We start from the raw sequence: 21,638 nt of genomic DNA on the forward strand, positions 1-21,638 counted from the left end.
TATGCAATCTTTCTTTTATATATTACCACCATTGAAGTAACTACTTCTATGAACTTGATGTTGATCTTGTTGTGCTAATGAGGTGTGGTAACTTGGACCGATGCATATTTGTGCCCGGTCCTACGTTGTAGCTCATTGACTGACTGTATGGAAATGGTCTTAAAACTTTTAATAATAATTCTACAATGAAACAATGCAATACATATGTAGCTACATCAAACGAACAACAACAACAACGACAAAATGAAACGTATCAGGTATAAATACTCCATTTATCTATCTATCTGTCTATAGTGAATATAAAATTGAAAAGTTTTATAAATAATATACAATTATCTATGGATAAATATGATTAGTTAAAACAAGCTATAAACAGGTGTTCAGTATAATATACAATAGCAACAATTATACCCGTCTTAATTATACAAAAATATTGATTGTAACCTGTTTCTTAGAGAATAAATATAGATATAGATATTCTGAAATGTTTATAGAAATCTCAGGGTGGTTTGCTTTTTTTTTTCTGCAATATTTTTTTACAAGGGAATAACATCAGTTCGAACTGGAATAGTTGAAAGGAAAAAAAGAAAAGAAAAAGAAGAACAACTGTTTTGTACAATTCCATGACTCTATATTTTCTTTTTTTTAAAAAAGAGTTTATATTTAGAGGCTATCAAAGTTAAATATGATAATCAATGAATGAATGAATGAATGAATGAATGAATGAATGAATTGATAATAGATAATGAATATACTAGACGATTGATATTAAAAGAATTAAGGAGAAAAAAAAGTTAGTTCTTAACTTTCATTAGAGATTAGATAAAAAAAGAGTCAGAAGGGATTTGTGGAGATTTTAGAAGTTTCACAGATTGAAATCATGAGTCAATTGAAGCTAGACCATCATGGAAAACCTGGAAGCACTGGATGGCCATTTCGTTCTATTGTAGGACTTCTTAGCAGTGCGCATCTACGATCCTACCTCGTGAGATTCGAACCCAGGATCTATCATTCTTGCGCTTGAACGTCTAACCTCTAGACCACTGATGCGGCCGGCATCCAATGGTTTTAATGTCTAACTTCAACCAATCCACGAAGTTGCGCCAATGTACACCATTGTTTTCAGCTGCTGAGGAGTCCCATACTCGGACGAAACGGCCGTCCAGTGCTTCCAGGTTTTCCATGGTGGTCTAGCTTCAAATGACTCATGATTTCAATCTGTGAAAAAAAGAGTCATTAATATAGGATTGTGAAAATTTTCGAGTTTTGATTAAGATCATGAATCGATCAGTGTTAGACCATGAGTGAAAATTTGGAAGCACTAGACATTAACACCGTTGGATACCAGCTGAATAGTCTGAAGGTTAAATATTCGCGCACGAAACTGTAGGTCCTGGGATGATCGTGGATACACACTTCTGTCCAGTGCTTCCAGGTTTTCAATGGTGGTCTAAAATTGATCGATTCATGATCTTAATAAAAAAAAAGTTGTAGATTTAGTAATGAAAGCAAGAAAATTTGAAACAGTAAGTTTAAGATTCGATTACTGTTCCAATTAACTTTTTATTTAAGATAAACTAAGTTGTATCTGTTGGCGTTTATAGAATGAAAACAGTTTGAAGATAAGTACAAAGATTAGATCTTCTTTATTGAGTTCCATCATTTCTTGAGATAAATATCACATTTGAGATAATGAGTCAATTGAAGCTAGACGACCGTGGGGCGGGGTCGTGGATACACACAACTGAGGAGTCCCACAGTATGACGAAACGACCGTCCAGTGCTTTCAGGTTTTCCACGTTGGTCTAGCTTCAATTGACTCATGATCTCAACTATTGAAATTACTACAATCTCCACAAAACCCCTTCCGACATAAATATCATATACTTCACTGGAGCTATAATATTTTTATTTCAGTAACTTAATTTAACAATGAAAGTATCATTTATTGCACAACAGAGTAAATTTCGTTCGATTATGAGTTGTGATATTTAAAAAAAGGTTAATACACAAAGTCAAATGTAATTGTTCAAGATTACAGAGCTCTGTGAAGAACAAAATGTGTTGAAAGTGATCTTATTAGGTGTTATATAGATAAGTTCAACTACCTATCTACACTTTTGAATTGTTCTTCAACTGATATAGGTCACACAGAAAAAAAATGTTTCTGATCTTACACATATTAATGAAAAACCCACTCATGATAAGTAACTTGTAACTCATATTTGTTTTTGTAAAATCTCAAGCTTTTTCCTTGAAAAAGCTTCGATCAAATTGCCAAGCGAAATGTTGGATTTACTTCATAGTTCTTTTTGATTATATTAATTTTAGGGTTAAACTATTTATTATTCACTTATTAGTTCTGGAACATCTGGAATTCAAAGCAACTGTCAACCAACATCAAGGTCAGGATTTTCAATACAAATGTCAACACAGTTCTACTGTATGGGGCAGAAACCTGGAGAACTACGAAAGCCATCATTCACAAAATACAGGTGTTTATTAACAATTGTCTACGCAAAATACTTCGGATCCGTTGGCCAGACACTATTAGCAACAACCAACTGTGCGATAGAACAAACCAGATCCCAGCGGAGGAAGAAATCAGGAAGAAGAGCTGGAAGTGGATAGGACACACATTGAGGAAAGCACCCAACTGCATCACAAGACAAGCCCTCACATGGAATCCTCAAGGCCAAAGGAAAAGAGGAAGACCAAAGAACACATTACGCCGAGAAATGGAGATAGACATGAGAAAAATGAACAAGAATTGGATGGAGCTAGAAAAGAAGGCTCAGGACAGAGTGGGTTGGAGAATGCTGGTCGGCGGCCTATGCTCCATTAGGAGTAACAGGTGTAAGTAAGTATTAGTCTACCATTCTTAAGTTGTAATTTGCTCAGAACTCACTTAGAAATATATATATATATATATACAATTGCAGAAAAACTCCCAATGCTATAAATGTTTACTTTTATCATCGAAATAGTTATTCATCATTTAGATTCACTAAGCACTTTGGTAGTTTGTTAAATTATATAAATAAAAGAATCACTGGATTCAATTACCTACTAGTAGAACCCACAATATATATACACATACTTGGGAAAAAGAATTGTTAGTTATGTAACAGGGATTTGTTTATAAATTACTATTCATTCTATCTAAACTGAATGTAAGTTATCAAGCTTGATTTCATTAAACAACTTGCATAACTTATCATTGTCTATACAAGATAGAATATCATAATAATACTCCCATATAATACAATTCCTGAATGTTATTTAACTGTGAATAATAATGATAATAGTAATAGACATTTGATACCTTGTGGTCACATAATAAATGTTACAGAAAAGGAAATAATAAACTATTTTATCGTTTGTTAATTATTTTTATCCTTTATTTGCCAATCTAACAAGCACGCACACACACACACACGCATGTATATATGTATACATATGTGTTCACAGGGAAACAAACAAACACCAACACTGAAATGATTACATTATTTTCTTCTTCTTCTGAAGAAGAAGTTATAGTTGCAGTAAAACACGGTTCTAAAATTATGTAATTATGTACATAATTAGTAAGTTATGCTTAGGCTTAATAAAACATTGTGAAAAAACACAATACATTTTAACGAAAACAAGATTTTATACTAATTAATGCATATATATCAAGGTGTAATACTGGAAAATGAATACTATATAGATGAAGTACAGTTGAAGTGAATACTATTAATCGATAAGGTTTATTTGCTCGTTTTTTATTTTCAAATAGACATCATGATCTGTTCATGAGATGATGGAGAAGATTTGTAGCTCAGGTAGATGATTTTGATGAAGTCTATCTGAAGTTTGTGCTCATGATGTCATGCAGAAGAACGATGAAAGCTCCATGACCAAACCATCCAGCTCAGAGAACAAAACTCCATCAAAATGATCTGTCCATGTTCAATACATTTTTTTTTAAAAAGATGCAGTTTTCTTTTAGTATAAGTCATGATTTACTTAACTCTAAAGCTTAACCAATGAAATAGTTAGAGAATATGAAATATGAACTCTTAGTTGTTTAACTGTTTATCTAGAATTACATAACATTACAAAATTATATTACAATGTCCAATCACCTAGGTGAATAATTACAAAGAGGAATTAATCAACATCATCTGACAATCATATTGAAAATGAAATAAAATGACATTTCAAGTCATGATTTGACTCTGTGTACCTTAAAGGGTCTTTTTTTAGATGATAGATAAGATCTTTAAAGTAATTTTTAAAATTCTTATACACAAGAGATTCCCTATATACGGTAATCTAAGTAAATTTCGTCATTATTATGGAGGATTTATCATGTGATCTGTCTGAAAGCAAGATGTAAGATGAATAGAAGAAATAAAAGTGTGAATTTTCAATAGCTGTTGTGATGACCAAGAAACTTACTTACTTACTTACTTATGTCTGTTACTCCTAATGGAGCATAGGCCACCGACCACCATTCTCCAACCAACACTGTCCTGGGCCTTCTTTTCTAGTTCTATCTTATTGTTGTTCATTCTTTTCATGTCTGTCTCCAATTCTCAGTGTAATGTGTTCTTTGGCCTTGAGGATTCTATATGAGGGCTTGTCTTGTGACGTAGTTCAGTGTTTTCCTCAATGTGTGTCTTATCCACTTCCGGCGTTTCTTCCTCCGCTGGGATCTGGTTTGTTCTCTCCCATAGTAGATTGTTGCTGAGATAGTGTCTGGCCAACGAATCAGAAATATTTTGCGTAGACAGTTGTTAATACAAACATTTGTATCTTCTGGATGATGACTTGCATAGTTCTCTAAGTTACTGCCCCATACAAGTGACAAATTTACAGGTTTTGTAATTCGACTTACAATTCTTAACAAGAATTAATTAGGTTCTGATAAATCCAGACAATGGTAAGCTATAAAGTATCGGTCATAAAAAAACACTGTATGCTAAGCTGTAAACTTAAACTATTATAAGGGTCTGAAAAAAAATTATCTTCTCATCTCGAGTCTGTTTTATAGTAACAAAAAAAAAGCTTTGAATATACAGGCATTCTAAGTAGTTTCATATTCAATGCTCCAGAATTCCAATTACGTTACTTACTAATTTAATAAACCAATGAATAACAAACTATGATCATTGATTCTAAAATATAAAATATCACGTACAGTGATACCTTAGTTATTTCAAATCCCAGAACTATAATGTAAAGATTACGGATAGATTTGGATACTTTAAAAAGAAGTACACTATTGTTAAGATTAACAAAGTACTTATCGGAGTAACTAGTCAATTGAATAGACATACATATATATGTATGAAAGTATGTGTGATAACATTGTTTACATTAGCCAACAAAATTTGGATGAAATATGTTTGATATCACCTTATCAAATATAGATACATTCCACATAATTTGGAAAATAAAACACCACACTATTTAAATACCATCCATCCATCCACTTATTCATTCATAAACAATCTAGGCCCTGTCATAAATGTGTGTTATTTGAAGTGAAGTTGCCATAAATAGTCATGTAGTGATTTTTGTCATATTAATATTTTAATTTGTCAAATAGAAAGGAAACAAGAAAAATATTCTAACTCATCTAATACAATACAAAATATAAAACATTTATTATAATCAAGGTGATTTTTATACGAAGATTGTATGCTACTACTCGTTGTAGACAATGTAAACAAAACGATTTCATTTTAATTAAAGACAAAATCATAATTCTGCTCAGTTCTAATCAAACACACACACACACACAGAGAGACATACAGAACTTTAGATGGATAATATATCAACAGTTCAATTTCCGGAGAACTGTCTAATAGTATGATGAGTAGGTATCCGTCAAGACAATGAATAAACATCCTCGGTGAGACTAGAATTTATGGACGACCTCTGAGTGACGCTCAAGTGACTTTGAGAGTGTCTACCTACTTACTACGGCTAAATGAGGGTTATAAAGTAGTTTGAAGAATAAGGATTATGATTTACAATTGATGGTTAGGGTTAGGAATTAGATCTCGAGTTATCATCACGAACTGACATTAGCTATAATGCCAAAACGCTATTTAGCCAAATGGATGAGTGAAATTCGCGCCAAAATCCAAGACCTGTTACCGTATATGTGTTTGGTTCATCCATAAATTATAGTCTCGCCATATTCTCTAATTCGAAGAAAGAGTATTGATGAGAACAAATACTAGTGAATGTTACTCATTAACCGAATACACATGTTCGTGATGTATTTAATTAGAAAAGAGCGAGGCAAATTACAAGGGGAAATGAAACTATTATGCAATGATTGAGCAAGTTCAAAACATATTCAAAAAATTAAACCAACACAATTCAATTCATTCATATGATAAATATTCAAATAGATTCTTGTATCCCGTAAATGTATCCCACAAATTCATGTATCAGGTTATTTATTTGCACAGATTTCACAAGAGTAACCGATACTACTTATAACAATGATGAAAACCATTACGTACTACTAACTAATCGGAAAATCAACTATCTAAACCAATAAGTCAGTCGTCAACCAACAACCTTACTAGTTTTACATAACAAATTTACATTAATAAAATGACTATATTAACAAGAATAATGATTTATAAACACATTTATCGGTTGAAACTAGTTACAGATCATGGTTTGTTCCACCTTCACTTAATAATTAACAAAATATTACGTGTGATCTATCTGATAACAAACTTTTCATTTAGATCAACCAGTTTTGTTGACATGATTTGTTTAAATGATAGGCCAATACTTCAATTTCATAAAAACTGGATGATTTAATAGTTGAATTCATGAGCTAATTAAAGCTAGACCACCATGGAAAACCTGGAAGTACTGGATGGCCGTTTCGTCACAGTATGGAACTCCTCAGTAGGGATTCGAACCCAGGACCTATCAGTCTCGCGAGTGGATGCTTAACCTCTAGACCACTGATCCGACATCTAACGTTGTTAATGTCTAACTTCAACCAATCCATTAAGCTGTGCCACCATCCACAAGGGATCTGTGAAGGGTGTAGTATTTTCAAAATTGAATTCACGAGTCGATCTGATGCTGAGGAGTCCTATGCTAGGGCGAAACGATCATTTGATGCTTCCAGATTTTCTATGGTGATCTAGCTTCAATTGACTCAAGAATTTAACTATTAAATTACCAAATTCTCCACAAAACTTCCTTCTGAATGACTCAGATTTGAAAAAAGGGTATGCAAATAAACAGATCAGATAGTAATAATAATAATAATTACACATAATTGAAACTTTCTATTAGTACATTCATTATTATATTCTAATGAAAATATTTAAGGTTTTTCAATTTTATTTATTATAAATCTTATGATTTTTCTATAAAACAAAAATTTTTCATCAAACTAATATATATAGATAGATGTTTTCAATGAACTAGGTTATAAAGCAAATAGAAACTGGTTAACTGTCCTAAATTATAATGTAATTTTAAAATTTCGGACTGATTCAGGAAGTGTCAATTATACAAATATGATATATATATATATATATATATATATATATATATATATATATATATATATATATATATATATATATATATATATGGAGAGAGAGAGACAGAGTGAGAAAGAGAGAGAATAACCTGACCACCATACATTCTACATGAAATCAACAAGTGGATGGATAGAGAGAGAGAGAGATAGAGATAGAATGGTTACTGTCCTTTTAATGTTAAAAAATTATAATAAGAAAAATCTAAATAGAAAGTAATACATCGCAGTAATGTTTTAAGTTAAGATACAATAGAATGAATAAATGAATGAATAGTGGTATCCGATACCTCAATTATGAAAAGGATTTTTTATCAAGTGTATTTAATTCAACTACACAAAGCTTTATAAGCAAAGATGGATCGATCTTTATTTATAAAGCTTGTGATTTCAGATAATATAGAGGGAGTCCGCACAGGATGCATATATGCCAACAACAGACTGATCAATTGCAGTCGTAAATAACAATGGGAAGATACAAGTAAAACAACACCAAATGAATGATATCAGTGTCTACTTCAAATAGAATCATTATTCAGCTTAGTGAATGTAATACATTATAATATTTAGAATTATTTATAACTAGAGTTGTGAAAGGAAACTAGGTTAGTCAAAATTTCATAACAATACAAACGATACTGATATGTTGGTAGACAATTAATTATAATTTCTTATAGTTGAAGAACATATGGAACTCAAAACAACTGTCAACCAACATCAAAGTCACAATTTTAAATACGAACGTCAAGACATTTAGTTCTACTGTATGGAGTTGAAACTTAGAGAACTATCAAAACAATCATCAAGAAAGTACAGGTATTTATAAACAATTGTCCATGAAAGATACCCAATGTCCGTTGGACGGATACCATTAGAAATAACCTACTGTGAGAGAGAACAAACCAGCTTCCAATTGAAGAGGAGATTAAGAAAAGACGTTGGAAGTGGATAGGACATACCAATGTATGTGGAAATCATTGAACTACATCTCAAGGCAAGCTCTAACTCGGGATTGTGAAGTGAAATGGAAAAGAGGAAGACCAAAGAACACATTGCACCGAGAATCGGAAGCAGATTTTAAAAGGATGAATACCAACTGGAAAGGATTACCTAGGACAGATTTGGATGGAGAATGCTGGTAAGCAGCCTACGCTTCTTCATCAGCAAGTAAGTTTAATTGTAATGGTAGTAGTATTGAAATGGACTTGTAAAAACATACAATGACCCAAGTGTTATTACCAAAGTTTGACGAGAATTTATAATAAACTGAACATTGATAATAATAGAATGATATATTTGTGAAATTCTGATAAGTAGAAAATTAAATTTCTGACGTTTCGAGACCTAATGTAAGCCACATATCTAAAGAATAAATTATCTTGTAAAAAAATACTTTTATTTAACAAATGACTTTATTTCCATCATCGGATTTCTTGTTCGACAACTGAAAACAGTAATTACTGAATTATGTTATCTATTCATCGGATTGCTTCACAATCTTGTAGTATAGTTATAACCCCTTCTGACCATGATACTAAATGCACATCATCTACTTCATTGCAAACCAGTGAACATCATTATCCATCTTTAAATAATCAACCAGTCAACCACAAAATAGAACCTGTACGTATATACATTTCTATCCCAAACGCAACAACAAATTCAGGAGAAGATGATCAGTGTAGCAGCAGCCTCAGCAGCAGTAGGTCTCAATATACACAAAGGGAAAAGCAAGGTTCTCCGATACAACACAGAATGCACCAATCCAATCACAATTGACGGAGAAGATTTGGAAGATGTAAAAACCTCTACATATTTGGGCAGCATCATTGATGAACACAGTGGACCTGATGCAGATGTGAAGGCGCGGATCGGCAAAGCAAGAGCAGCATATTTACAACTGAGAAACATCTGGAACTCAAAGCAACTGTCAACCAACATCAAGGTCAGGATTTTCAATACAAATGTCAAGACAGTTCTACTGTATGGGGCAGAAACCTGGAGAACTACGAAAACTATCATCCACAAAATACAGGTGTTTATTAACAGTTGTCTACGCAAAATACTTCGGATCCGTTGGCCAGACACTATCTCAGCAACAACCAACTGTGCGATAGAACAAACGAGATCCCAGCGGAGGAAGAAATCAGGAAGAAGAGCTGGAAGTGGATAGGACACACATTGAGGAAAGCACCCAACTGCGTCACAAGACAAGCCCTCACACGGAATCCTCAAGGCCAAAGGAGAAGAGGAAGATCAAAGAATACATTACGCCGGGAAATGGAGATAGACATGAGAAAAATGAACAAGAATTGGATGGAGCTAGAAAAGAAGGCTCAGGACAGAGTGGGTTGGAGAATGCTGGTCGGCGGCCTATGCTCCATTAGGAGTAACAGGCGTAAGTAAGTAAGTAAGTAACGTATATACATCGGTTCATGTTGCCATTATATTATTTAACCAATTTCATATATCTTCCAATTAGGAAAATATTCATTTACCATGCCATAGAAAAAAAAATAGATGTTTGTTCATACTTTGAAAATGATTAGTTAATAATCCCATTGTCCTTCCTAATACATTATCATATTGAAAAAAAGTCATTCAGTGTAGTTGTTCATTCGGGATAATTCAATTATTGCCTTCATTTTTAACATACCAAAAGTTAGGAACTCACATTTTAATTTTAAAAAAGTTGCAGAACACTGTCAATATTTCTACTGTTGCAAAGAGAGAGAGAGAGTAGTAGTAGTAGTAGTACAATCAGATTACATATTCTCATTTACACTAATGATTTAGTTAGTAACAGAATTCAGTGGATAAACAAGTTTCTAATTCATTTTTTTACTTTTTTTTAAAAAAAAAACAAAAAAAAACTTATTTGATGATAAATTCAAGTTTTGATAACAAAATACAATCAGTATGTTGTTATGGTTAAAATGATATACATGTGTATCTATGTTATTAGCTAAATGAAATGGTGCAACTAACTATTAGTTAGTCAATAATAACTGAATAATAATAATGATAATAATAATAATAATAATAATAATAATAATAATAAGGTTTCATTCAGGATTTGAAAACTTCAAATTATGCATAATTCCTAAAACAGTCAGAAAAAAAAATGATTCTTTACTAATTTTTTGATTGTTGGTTAGTTAATTGAACAAGATCTATGATGATGGCATGAGAAGAATGTACTTTAGCAAATACACGTGCTAAATGTAACCAAATTGATTTTACAGTAAATAGTAAAGCTTCGAAATAATCAAGGAGATAATATACATATATAATATGATATAAATTAACTCATTAACTAGATTCTTGGATATGAGCCATACTCTAAGTGTGAGGGCTAATGATACTGTTCAGTTGTTCAAACAAAGGTAGGTAGGCGAAGTGGGTTTTGAACCTGGAATTTAGTGTCTGAAAATTGAATATCTTCATCATTAATCCATTGATCCACATATTTATATATGTGTATGTATATATTTCATGAAATTTTCTCACAACTGCTCAAAGTTGACGATTGTTAGAAAAAAAATAAAGTAACAACAATGATGTGATATTTAAGATACTTAAGTTTCAACTAGGAAAATATAGTATCAAAAGCACATAACTCTACTTGATGTTGATAAACTTGATAGCGTCATGATTTCTTGAACAAGATATGTATGGAATTCTACTTCGGTCTGGGCACCCAAGCAGTATTCTGCCCCTCACACGAATTGAATGACAAAGTGTGGTGCATATACATTTGGTGCCTCCTTGTACCAATGTTTATGTGTGTAAATAAATAAATAAATAATACATAACAGCTGGAATAGCATTAAGGTTAAGTAGGTAAGAATAATGTAAAATTGTCTTCGTAATTCTTATTCTGGACTCGAGAATGAAAATTTGTTAGCCTAGATTTGTTTCATGATAAATGGGAATTTTTATTTAAAACGGACCTTAGCATCAAAACGGTAAGCGGAAATAAGTTGGCCAGATAGACAACCAAAGCTTTTGAAGCCTACTCATTAGACGGAAACGAATGTATCTGTATCGAACAGACTGTTATAGTAGATGAATCGCTGGTTCATAGACTAAGAAAACTATACGATTTCAGAGCCTGAATAAATAAAATCGTTGAGAAAAAGCTTCCTTTGTTAAATTGGCCTAATTCGTCTTCAATAACTGTATTCCATCGATTCGGTTAACAATGTGAATTATAACCTAAATTACTGAACATCACCGAGCATTTGACTTAATGTCGGATGAAATCTAAAAGAAACTGTAATATTTGAATGTAATATTCACCATCATTAAATAGATAAAATAACAGACAAATCGGGGTGAATTTTTTAGTAATTCAAAAACAATGTATGGACACACTCACATAAACACTAATCAGTCCAAGTTCCAATATAATAGTATAGTTTATTTACCAAGTATATATTTATTTAATCTGTTTTGAGGTATTTTTATTCTATTGATCTAAACACATAAACATTGGTACAACAAGGCACGAAATAGATAGGCGCCACATAAATCATTCGATTTGTGTGAGGGCTGAGATACTTCCCGGGTACTCGAACCGGAGCAAGTAGTTGTCATAGGGGGCCACAGTGCAGCCTTTAACCTAAAGGTCTGATCCACAAGGCGGTGGAGTAACGTCAGGAGATGAAATCCCATGGTAGCCAGTGACTAACGTTGGGTTCGTACGCCATTTGTTCCCTCAGGATACTGGCACCCATGTGCACCATTGGTTTGAAATTAGGGTTTTACAACTCCCCTAGGTAGATTCCTCGTGTCCACCAACCCGGTTAAAGCACCGGATATTCACTTTTTGCCCTCTCGAATTCGTAGAGAACAGTAATGTCGAGAAGAGGCAGTGTGTAGGACTTCCCTGGCAGTGGTTGTATGCACGCAGCCATGTGAGAGCATTTCAACAGAGAGAGCTGACTCGTTCCACTCTCGGCCGTACCAGGGCATTTGTTGACTTCATATTTGATGCTTATCAATACAATCCAGCTGATCAAATAATAGTGGGTTAAACAGGATTCAAACTTATGGTATATATATATATATATATATATATATATATATATTTCAGAAAGGTGAAATTTAGGATCTCGGTTTGAAGTGTTACATCTAAGCTAAGCATAATATTTCTGCTGTTTTATTAATTCACTTAGATTTTTACCTACGATCTAATTTTAAACAACTATACAACATACTCAATTTATTCATAGTGTAAAAGAACTAAATTTCTGAATAAATTTTATATACAACTATTAAAGACTTCAATTAATTCTTTCTAGACAGGAATTAATTAAAAGAAAGAAAACATCTCAAAGTCTTAACAATATACATAATGAAATGTAAGAAGGAGAAAAAATAATAAGAAGAAGAATAAACGAAATAAACAATTACCTTATCTACTATTATTATTATTATTATTATTATTACCAATCGATTAGTGTATAATCAATAATTTTATTTACAATACAGACTATATACAAACATATATCTACAAATGACCAATCTGTCTGAATGAAAAGTAGGAAATACGGAAACTGATTGTGGACAGGACTAGGCATATATTTCATTCATTCATTCATTCACTCATTCATTATATGATGAGAATTGTTAGACATCAAAACTGTCATGGATAATAAATTATCTATAATTTATTCATTTAGTCAACAGATACTGTTAATCGTTTTTAAAGGGGAACAAAGAAATATATACACATATATATATATCTTTAAAAAAAAACGCAGAACGAAAAAAAAGCCAAAACAAGTAATGGCTTATTGGAAAGTGATCATTCTCTTCATATAAATAAAGACGGAGAATTTCGAAGAAAATAGACTTCAACAAAATAGCATATATATATATATACATTATGTATCACAAGTTTGACTATTAAAACTATAACATGTAATCAAGGATACTTGTCAAAAGAAAAAAAAATTATAAAGTGTATATTGCTCTCCAAAAAATACAATGATATAATTTAGACTATGCATAAGATTGTGGTGGTGGTGGTGGTGGTGATGGTGATGGGTGGGGGAATGACAAAAATATAAACTATTTCTATGCAAAATATACAATATCGAAACAAAAATACCAAAATTGATTAATGATTCAACTAATGGCTTGTATAAAAAGTCGAAGAAAAACAAGAAAAAATATGAAAAGAAAAGAAAAGAAAAAAAAAGAATGAAATATGCTAAAAATCTTTTAACATAACTTTACATTTATATACAATCAAAAAAAAAGATTGAAAATTTCATTTCCTTCATGATTGGTTACCGATAAAGTATCTTTCAATATTCACTGACAACTTGTATTTCATTTAAAACAACTAACATATTTTATTTCCTGTAAATAAACTTATTAACTTTCGTTGTATTGATTCAGAATTTAAGAAGTCTGTTTCATTCACTGATTAATAGTTTAATATGTAAGCTTCAGTCTAATCATATTAGTCATTAACAATTCTTTACTTTCTAATTGGAAGTATATGTATTGTAATAATCCAAGAAATCACATTGTTTTACTAAGCTTGATGATATTAATCACCTATATTAGTTATTGAACTGAAGCCTAGAATGAAATGAAATGAAAACCTATTATAAATAAAACCCCTCTTTTTTAGAGAGAAAAACAAATAATATACCATCGGATAATGGGAAATCAGGAAACAAGGCAAATTATAGTTACGAAATTGATAGATGTACCTAGAATGAATAATGATTGTTAAATTTTGTAGTTTTAAAAGACTAGCGACAATTATCTCTCCTCATCGAATGTGTTATACAATTGAAAATATGAGATATAATTTATGTAGTAATATTTTGAAGTGATTTTGACAATGAAATATTTATCAACATACTATAGATCTCTCTCCATACAATATATTCCTATTTTCATAACCATTGTTTCCTTGATGAAGTATTCATAAATTTATGGTAAATTTTTCCTAGCTATTTCCACAATCATAACATTAATTTATTGACTCAAGGATAGTACTGTTTGCTATAAACCCTATTTTACATAGAATATGCTTCCTTCATACTGAGTGTAAAATATTACTTTAGAAATGATTTGTACCAATCGCTAGTTTCACAGTGGAAAGTGAAGTAGACGAGTGCATTGAAAGATCTACCTGTCTTGGAATTCTTGGCGGGTTGATGGTTGAGCAAATCTAAGTACGGGTGCAAAATGCTTTTTCAGCTTTCAACATCTTACACTGCTCATGAAACAGATAAAATATCCATCTGGTAACAGTCTAATCTGTATGGCTCTAAGAAGGTGAAACGTTCTGGCTAAAAATAGAAAGTATGAAAGTAGGCTATAAATATTCGTAGAATCACGAAATTATCTCTAAGTTAAGGGTTGTTTACCTGGAAAAACGAATTCGACTGATGAAACCCTAAACTAACACCATATGAGGTGTTTGAAGTAAGCATCACACATCTCCTAATCCGGTGAATAATACTGGTTGGAGTTAAAATATATTAAAAATATGTTAATGTTTGCTAAACGAAGAAACAGCCTTAAACCATAGAGTTATCGACCGCTTTCCCGAGGAGGGTCCGGAAATGTAGATTCCTTAGTCTGGACGAAACGTATGATTTTCATTTAAATTTTACGACGTCTGCTAATGAAAATCCTCTAAATAAAATTGTCGTATTTGGAGTCAGTGGATAGTATCACTATCTCAGATATACTAAACTTGTACAGAACACTTTATCGCACATCAAGGATAAAAGCTCATGAACACTGCATATTGTCATTTGTTGTTACGACTTTGTAGAATGCAATATATATCTCCTAGTTTCCGTGGGAGTCTAGCCAACTTATTTAACAGAGCCTACTGATGTCAGGTTATCCTTTACCTATAATCTACAGCAGGAGTATTGATGCTTCATTTAACAATTTACACACTTTGAGAAACAAGACAATAGCAAAACAGGAACACACAGCCAATTATGCTAACGGAAAAAAGAAACTTCGGCGAGGAAAATTTTCTACGCTGAATTCTTTTTTTCTTATTAAAAGGGATATTATTAACATAGACGGGATTCGTAAAATGTAGCCTTACTGTGTTACTCCAACAAAAAGTTTTATATCGTGATGTTCATTAAAAATATATGTTCAAAAAGTAAACCCATTTTTAATTAAGTCTTTATACGTTATACATGTAAACTAAGCCACCATGTATTCGAAGTATATAGCTCAATGAGCGGTAATGACAAAAATGATCGGATACGCTCATAAGCATGAAAATAATTCTGAAATACCTCATAAAAATTACCTAACACAGTAATTGTGTATAAGCCAGACAAAACAGAATGTTAAACTAGTGAAATTACGGACCAGGAATACCACAGAAAATCACATCGGTCTTAATATTTCTGTGAAAGCCACTTAAGCATATCATGATAGTTCATGTAAAACCGGACCATTAATAACCGTTTAAAATGGTCGGATAGAAGAACTCAAAGATGTAAAATAATTAGATCAAAATGTCTTAACAACAAGTTTATGATTTACCCAACCAGCAGTTCGTATAGAGTTTATAGGAAAGTCACATTCTACATTAAATGATAATTTAAAACAGACCTTGAAAAGATCGTAATAAGTACCAAAGCAACCCAATGGTAAATTGCAGTCGATCTAAAATAACGATCTTATTTACTGAACAAACATCGTATATAAAAACGACCACTTATCCGAAATAATATAACCTCAAATTATCGGCATTACTGGAATTGATTTTCAGCATATTTGGTAGAGACTTTACAGAAACAAAGAGTGATTCACTGAAATAAAAACTGACGTCATTAGATACGGTAAAGTGTATGCACACCTCTACATACTAGCTGCTTTACCACAAAGAATTTTGTAAACATCTTGTCCCCCTAGATGTAAGTCCCAGACTTTGACAGTCGCATAAATTTCAGATTGTTGGTGGACAAGTAAATAACACAGAAACACTGTTTAGTGATTAAATGATTTGATTTATGACAGAGTAATAAGTTTTCAACTTGTAACTTATGTAGATCGAAGATCCGTTTGTTAGTCTAGCTAGTTATTTAAATTAATTACTGACGTTTGGCATTACATGAAAACAACTAGTCAGTGTTTGAGATTCATATTCACAAGCCTAATATTTATGATCCATCAACAAAAGTTTATTCACAAATAAATAAAGAACCAACAGCTTATGCAGCAGAAATTAAGTCAACATGAAAACCATGAAGTTAGAATTAGACAGCCTTACACTCTGCCTTGTTGTACTCCAAATTACGAACAAACAAATGGATAAGCAAAAAGTTTTACGTGGAAGGGATAGCAGGATGATGAGATAAAAAAACCCAATTAAGTAATGTGATGGTACATAATTCCAACTTACAGAACTAATACTACAAGCGGTATACGCCAAACTTACACGTAAATTCGTGATCACAAAAACTTTTTATCTAGAGTAAGAGCACATGTTTTGAAGACTGATGATGAGTACTTAAATTTTACTTGCATAATACACAGACTGAATACAATTAGCCGGGCTTAACAAAATGAGTTAAAATAATGGCTTTTCTTAATTTTAGTAAATAGTTCAACAGTACGATTATGCTTAAAATTTTTTATTGAAACTCTATTTAATCGATTTATTATGTAAGACCACAAAATTAAAAATAGGACAAAACTATGAACTTACTTGGGTTTCGCTCTCGATGACCAACCTAACTTTATCTTCTGTAAGGTTTTCTGAGGATTTCTGCTGTTCTTCTTCTTCCCCTTCATCTTCATAAACTTTGACTTCATCAGTACAGGCTAAATTATCAGAAGCGGTGGAGCTTAGCATAGTTTTTTTTAATTCAAAGATTTAAATATAACTCCAAACTAATGTGAAATATGCAAGTATTTGATATGCATGACATTCAGTTATTTGAAAATGACATCATAAGTTGACTAGCTCTTAACGTCCCAACACGAGGGAACAACACTTTTTGCGGGTAGAGCGGAATCTGCATAACCTTTTTCTAGGTTAGCTAAAAGTTTGGTTCGTTCATTGATTCAAACAAACGCCAGTCAGACAAGTGCAGTCATACGACTGCAATGACCATTTTAATAAGTAACCAGAAAACTTTAATTAAATCTAACTCAGCAGCTTTTATGTTACTCAGAAACTGCTAACGTTGGTTCTAGTATCTAACAAATTTGTACAGATATAGCTTTCAAATGGTTCGAATGGTTATGAATGACACTAAAACTTTTTCGCTCGACAATATTCTGGTTTGACATTGATAGATTACCTATTCATTCAGGTTAGGATTTAGGTACATGATTCAGAAGAGTTAAATGAGGCCTCATCAAATCGATACGAGATGCTATTGCGAGTCTTCGAAAAATTATCAAGTTTCTTTTCAAACGACTCAAACGGACAAATAAGCCTCTTTACAAATACATCTTGATGTTGAGGAACAGTTTTAGATCACTGAAAAAGTTCATCAACTGTAATTTAGCTAGTCAAATCGCATAATAACTGGGAATTAGATTCATTTGGAGTACGTTCTATTAACATATGTACGAACGGCAATGCCCTTTAAGTAGCCTCTTAATTAAGAAATAAGTAACCTCATGAGTAAGTATGTCAGTGAAACTTCATACTTCAATGTGTCAAATACTATGAGGGATTGGGAAATATTGAATGTTTAAAGCCAGTGGAATGTCAGCAAGCCGTAGCCAAATCACATGTTAATCTGAATCGTTTCTGTATTTCAGGATAGGTAGCTTAGAATTGACTAGATCACCGGATATTTTTAGAATCCAAGAATAAGTAATACAAATAGATGGATACACTCTATGAAAGTGGCGTTTGCAGCACCCGATCGCTCTTGTACTTTGTACTTCTCCGTTCTCTTCGCATTTGAATAAATCGTTTATATGAGTAGGCTCCATTTATTTTAGAATTGCAACGCAAAAGCATGATAGACTCATTATCGCGTGTGGTAAGCCAGGCTAAAAAAATTATGAAGTATAGTGACTTCAACATGGTTCGGGCCCTCAAACCTTTCCAATCCAATCCAAACAAACTAAATATCTGAAGATGCATGGGTACATTCTGATACCAGTAGTCTGCCTACCTATTCCATGTCAATAGAGTGTTTGCGACACTAGAGTTTGTTTTCATCCTTTACCAGGATCTACAATGACTAAAATCAAATTAAAAGAACTATCAATGATCAATGCCAGCTCGAGCCACTCTCATACTTTGCCTAGAAGAATCTTTGCTGAAATGCTCACAACCTAAAGTGTGTCGAGGTAGATTACGCAGCAGTCGAGAAACGACATCTCAATACTTTAGTATAATTAGGTATGTGGTGTTAAAACAGTAAGTTAGTTTTGCAAACAGATTTTTTATTTAGGTTCTGACGATTAGCCTGGTTAAACGATTTTCTTAAACACAGGATCGCAACAACTAAGTTGTCATGAATTTTTAATGCGACCAATGAGTTATCGCCATACTTCTCTTCCTTGTTAATCTGACAACCAGTTTTAAACCACTAAGTATAATTTGTAAGGTTGTATGTATGGGCCTTAATAGAGTATAGCACAGTCCATACGCAACACTATACCGACCCCATGTACAGGTTCTACAGTTTGTCAGTGTAGGTAATGAAGGCCAATGTGTCTTAGAAGTTGGCGAAGTAGTCGCTTATGAGCGCCCTAAAAATGATATGTGAGTCGCTCAATTCGACTGTAGTGTAACTCAATATATGTCAATTTCGGCCACAAATTTATGACAAAGCTTGTCTCAAATAATTACCTAATTTTTCATAGCTCAACGTAGCACTAGTTTCTTAGCAACAGCTGCGCCCCAACGTCCGACTTCCTCACCAAGACCATCTGTCTCTTATAAGGCTATTTATTTTATTGAGGCACTTCTTTGGTACCCCCATTTATCCTGTAAACGTTCTTTCGATGGTTACAGATAATCATAATGACACCTTTACAAATGGTCATGTGAATAACGCTCTTAACTTCTGCCGAGGATACATCCTCATTTTCGAGTAAGTTCTTCGACTACAGTGAACCTAATGGAGTTTCTAATCCCCCAATAATTTTCATGTAAAGCCTACGAAGAGTGGAGAATTTGATCTTACCTCAGTTAGAAACATTACTTTTATTTACATATAATCCAGACTCCTCACAAGACTTACACATCCGAAGCTCTTACAATAAACCAACTGTAACGGAAAGAATCCGATGAAAATCCCTCCACAGCCTTTTTGTTGGACAGTACTGTCATTTACCCGTTTCTTCTCCCTGTCGTGTATTTTGATCTTTGTTCAGATCTCATTTAACCACATCTTTTGTTCTTCAGTCTTCTTCGTTTGAGCCTTTATTATGTGATTTCGATTAAAGACTTATCTTTTACTACCTAATTTTCTATTGCATGTTGCCGGACTATTGACAGTAAGGTCGTATTTAACTAAGCTCAAGGTCATGGTGTGATTCAGGGTGTGACTGTTAACCTTTTTACTGTCTGCGGAGAAATATTTGATCCCATCTTGTTGGGAATATTTTATTGATTCTCAGGTAACGTACCCTTTGGTATTACCTGTTTCTTTTATTGCTTAGCACGCTACTTTGCGTCAGAGAAATTTCTGACTGTACAACGGCACACACAGATCTTCCCATAGACGTCAACCCACCAACGAGGGAAGAAATCAGAATGACCGTCAGACAAATCAAGAACGGGAAAGCAGCAGGACCGGACAACATACCAGCTGAAGCCATGAAGTCAGACATCGAAGTAACTACATACATGCTTTACCTTCTATTCAAAAAGATTTGGGAGGAGGAACAAGTGCCAATGGACTGGAAAGAAGGGCACCTCGTCAAGATTCCAAAGAAAGGAGATCTGAGCAAATGTGAAAACTACAGAGGCATTACACTACTGTCAATACCAGGGAAGGTCTTCAACAGAGTGTTGCTGAACCGGATGAAAGATGCAGTAGACGCCCAACTTCGAGTTCAACAAGCTGGATTCCGTAAGGATCGATCGTGCACAGACCAAATTGAGACACTACGGATAATCGTCGAACAATCAGTTCAGTGGAACTCATCACTATACATCAACTTCATTGATTATGAAAAAGCATTCGACAGTGTGGATAGGAGGACGTTATGGAAACTTCTTCGACACTATAGAGTTCCTGAGAAGATTGTCAATATTATCCGGAACTCATACGACGGACTACAATGCAAAGTCGTGCATGGAGGACAGCTGACAGATGCATTCCAAGTAAGGACCGGAGTCAGACAAGGCTGTTTACTCTCTCCCTTCCTCTTTCTTCTGGTGGTCGACTGGATTATGAGGACCTCGACATCTGAAGGAAAACACGGAATACAATGGACAGCTCAAAATCAATTAGACGATTTGGACTTCGCAGATGACCTAGCCCTCCTATCGCATACACACGAACAGATGCAAACAAAGACAGCCAATGTGGCAGCAGTCTCTGCATCAGTAGGCTTCAGCATACACAAAGGGAAAACCAAGGTCCTCAAATTCAAAGCGGAGAACAGCAATCCAATCACCCTTGATGGCGAAACTCTGAAAGATTTAGAATCCTTCACATACCTGTGAAGCATCATCGATAAACAAGGAGGCTCAGATGCAAATGTAAAGGCGAGGATCGGCAAAGCAAGGGCCGCATTCCTACAATTGGAAAACATATGGAACTCAAAACAACTTTCAACCAATATCAAAGTGAGAATTCTTAATACCAACGTCAAGGCAGTTCTACTGTATGGAGCTGAAACTTGGAGAACTACAACAACCACCATCAAGAAGGTAAAAGTATTTATAAATAGCTGTCTACGCAAGATACTCAGTATCCATTGGCCGGATGCCATCAGCAACAGCCTTCTCTGGGAGAGAACAAATCAGCTTCCAGCTGAAGAAGAAATTAGGAAAAGACGATGGAAATGGATAGGACATACATTACGCAAATCGTCAAACTGCATCATGGGACAAGCCCTGACTTGGAAT

The 21,638-nt window shown here is 33.4% G+C and overlaps 1 protein-coding gene across 2 annotated transcripts in view; it reads right to left on the reverse strand.

Moving 5' to 3' along the window:
- MS3_00008350 (uncharacterized protein) overlaps positions 1–17,663 on the reverse strand; it is a 141,083-nt gene extending 123,420 nt beyond the window's left edge. For both annotated transcript variants that reach the window (XM_051216712.1, XM_051216713.1), the window contains exon 1: positions 17,295–17,663. In XM_051216712.1, coding sequence (XP_051065303.1) covers positions 17,295–17,441 — 147 coding nt within the window. In that variant the 5' untranslated portion in view covers positions 17,442–17,663. The remainder of the gene's footprint in view (positions 1–17,294) is intronic.
- Positions 17,664–21,638: the final 3,975 nt, after the last annotated feature.

This window comes from Schistosoma haematobium, chromosome 6, assembly GCF_000699445.3.
Source record: "Schistosoma haematobium chromosome 6, whole genome shotgun sequence".
NCBI lineage: Eukaryota > Metazoa > Platyhelminthes > Trematoda > Strigeidida > Schistosomatidae > Schistosoma > Schistosoma haematobium.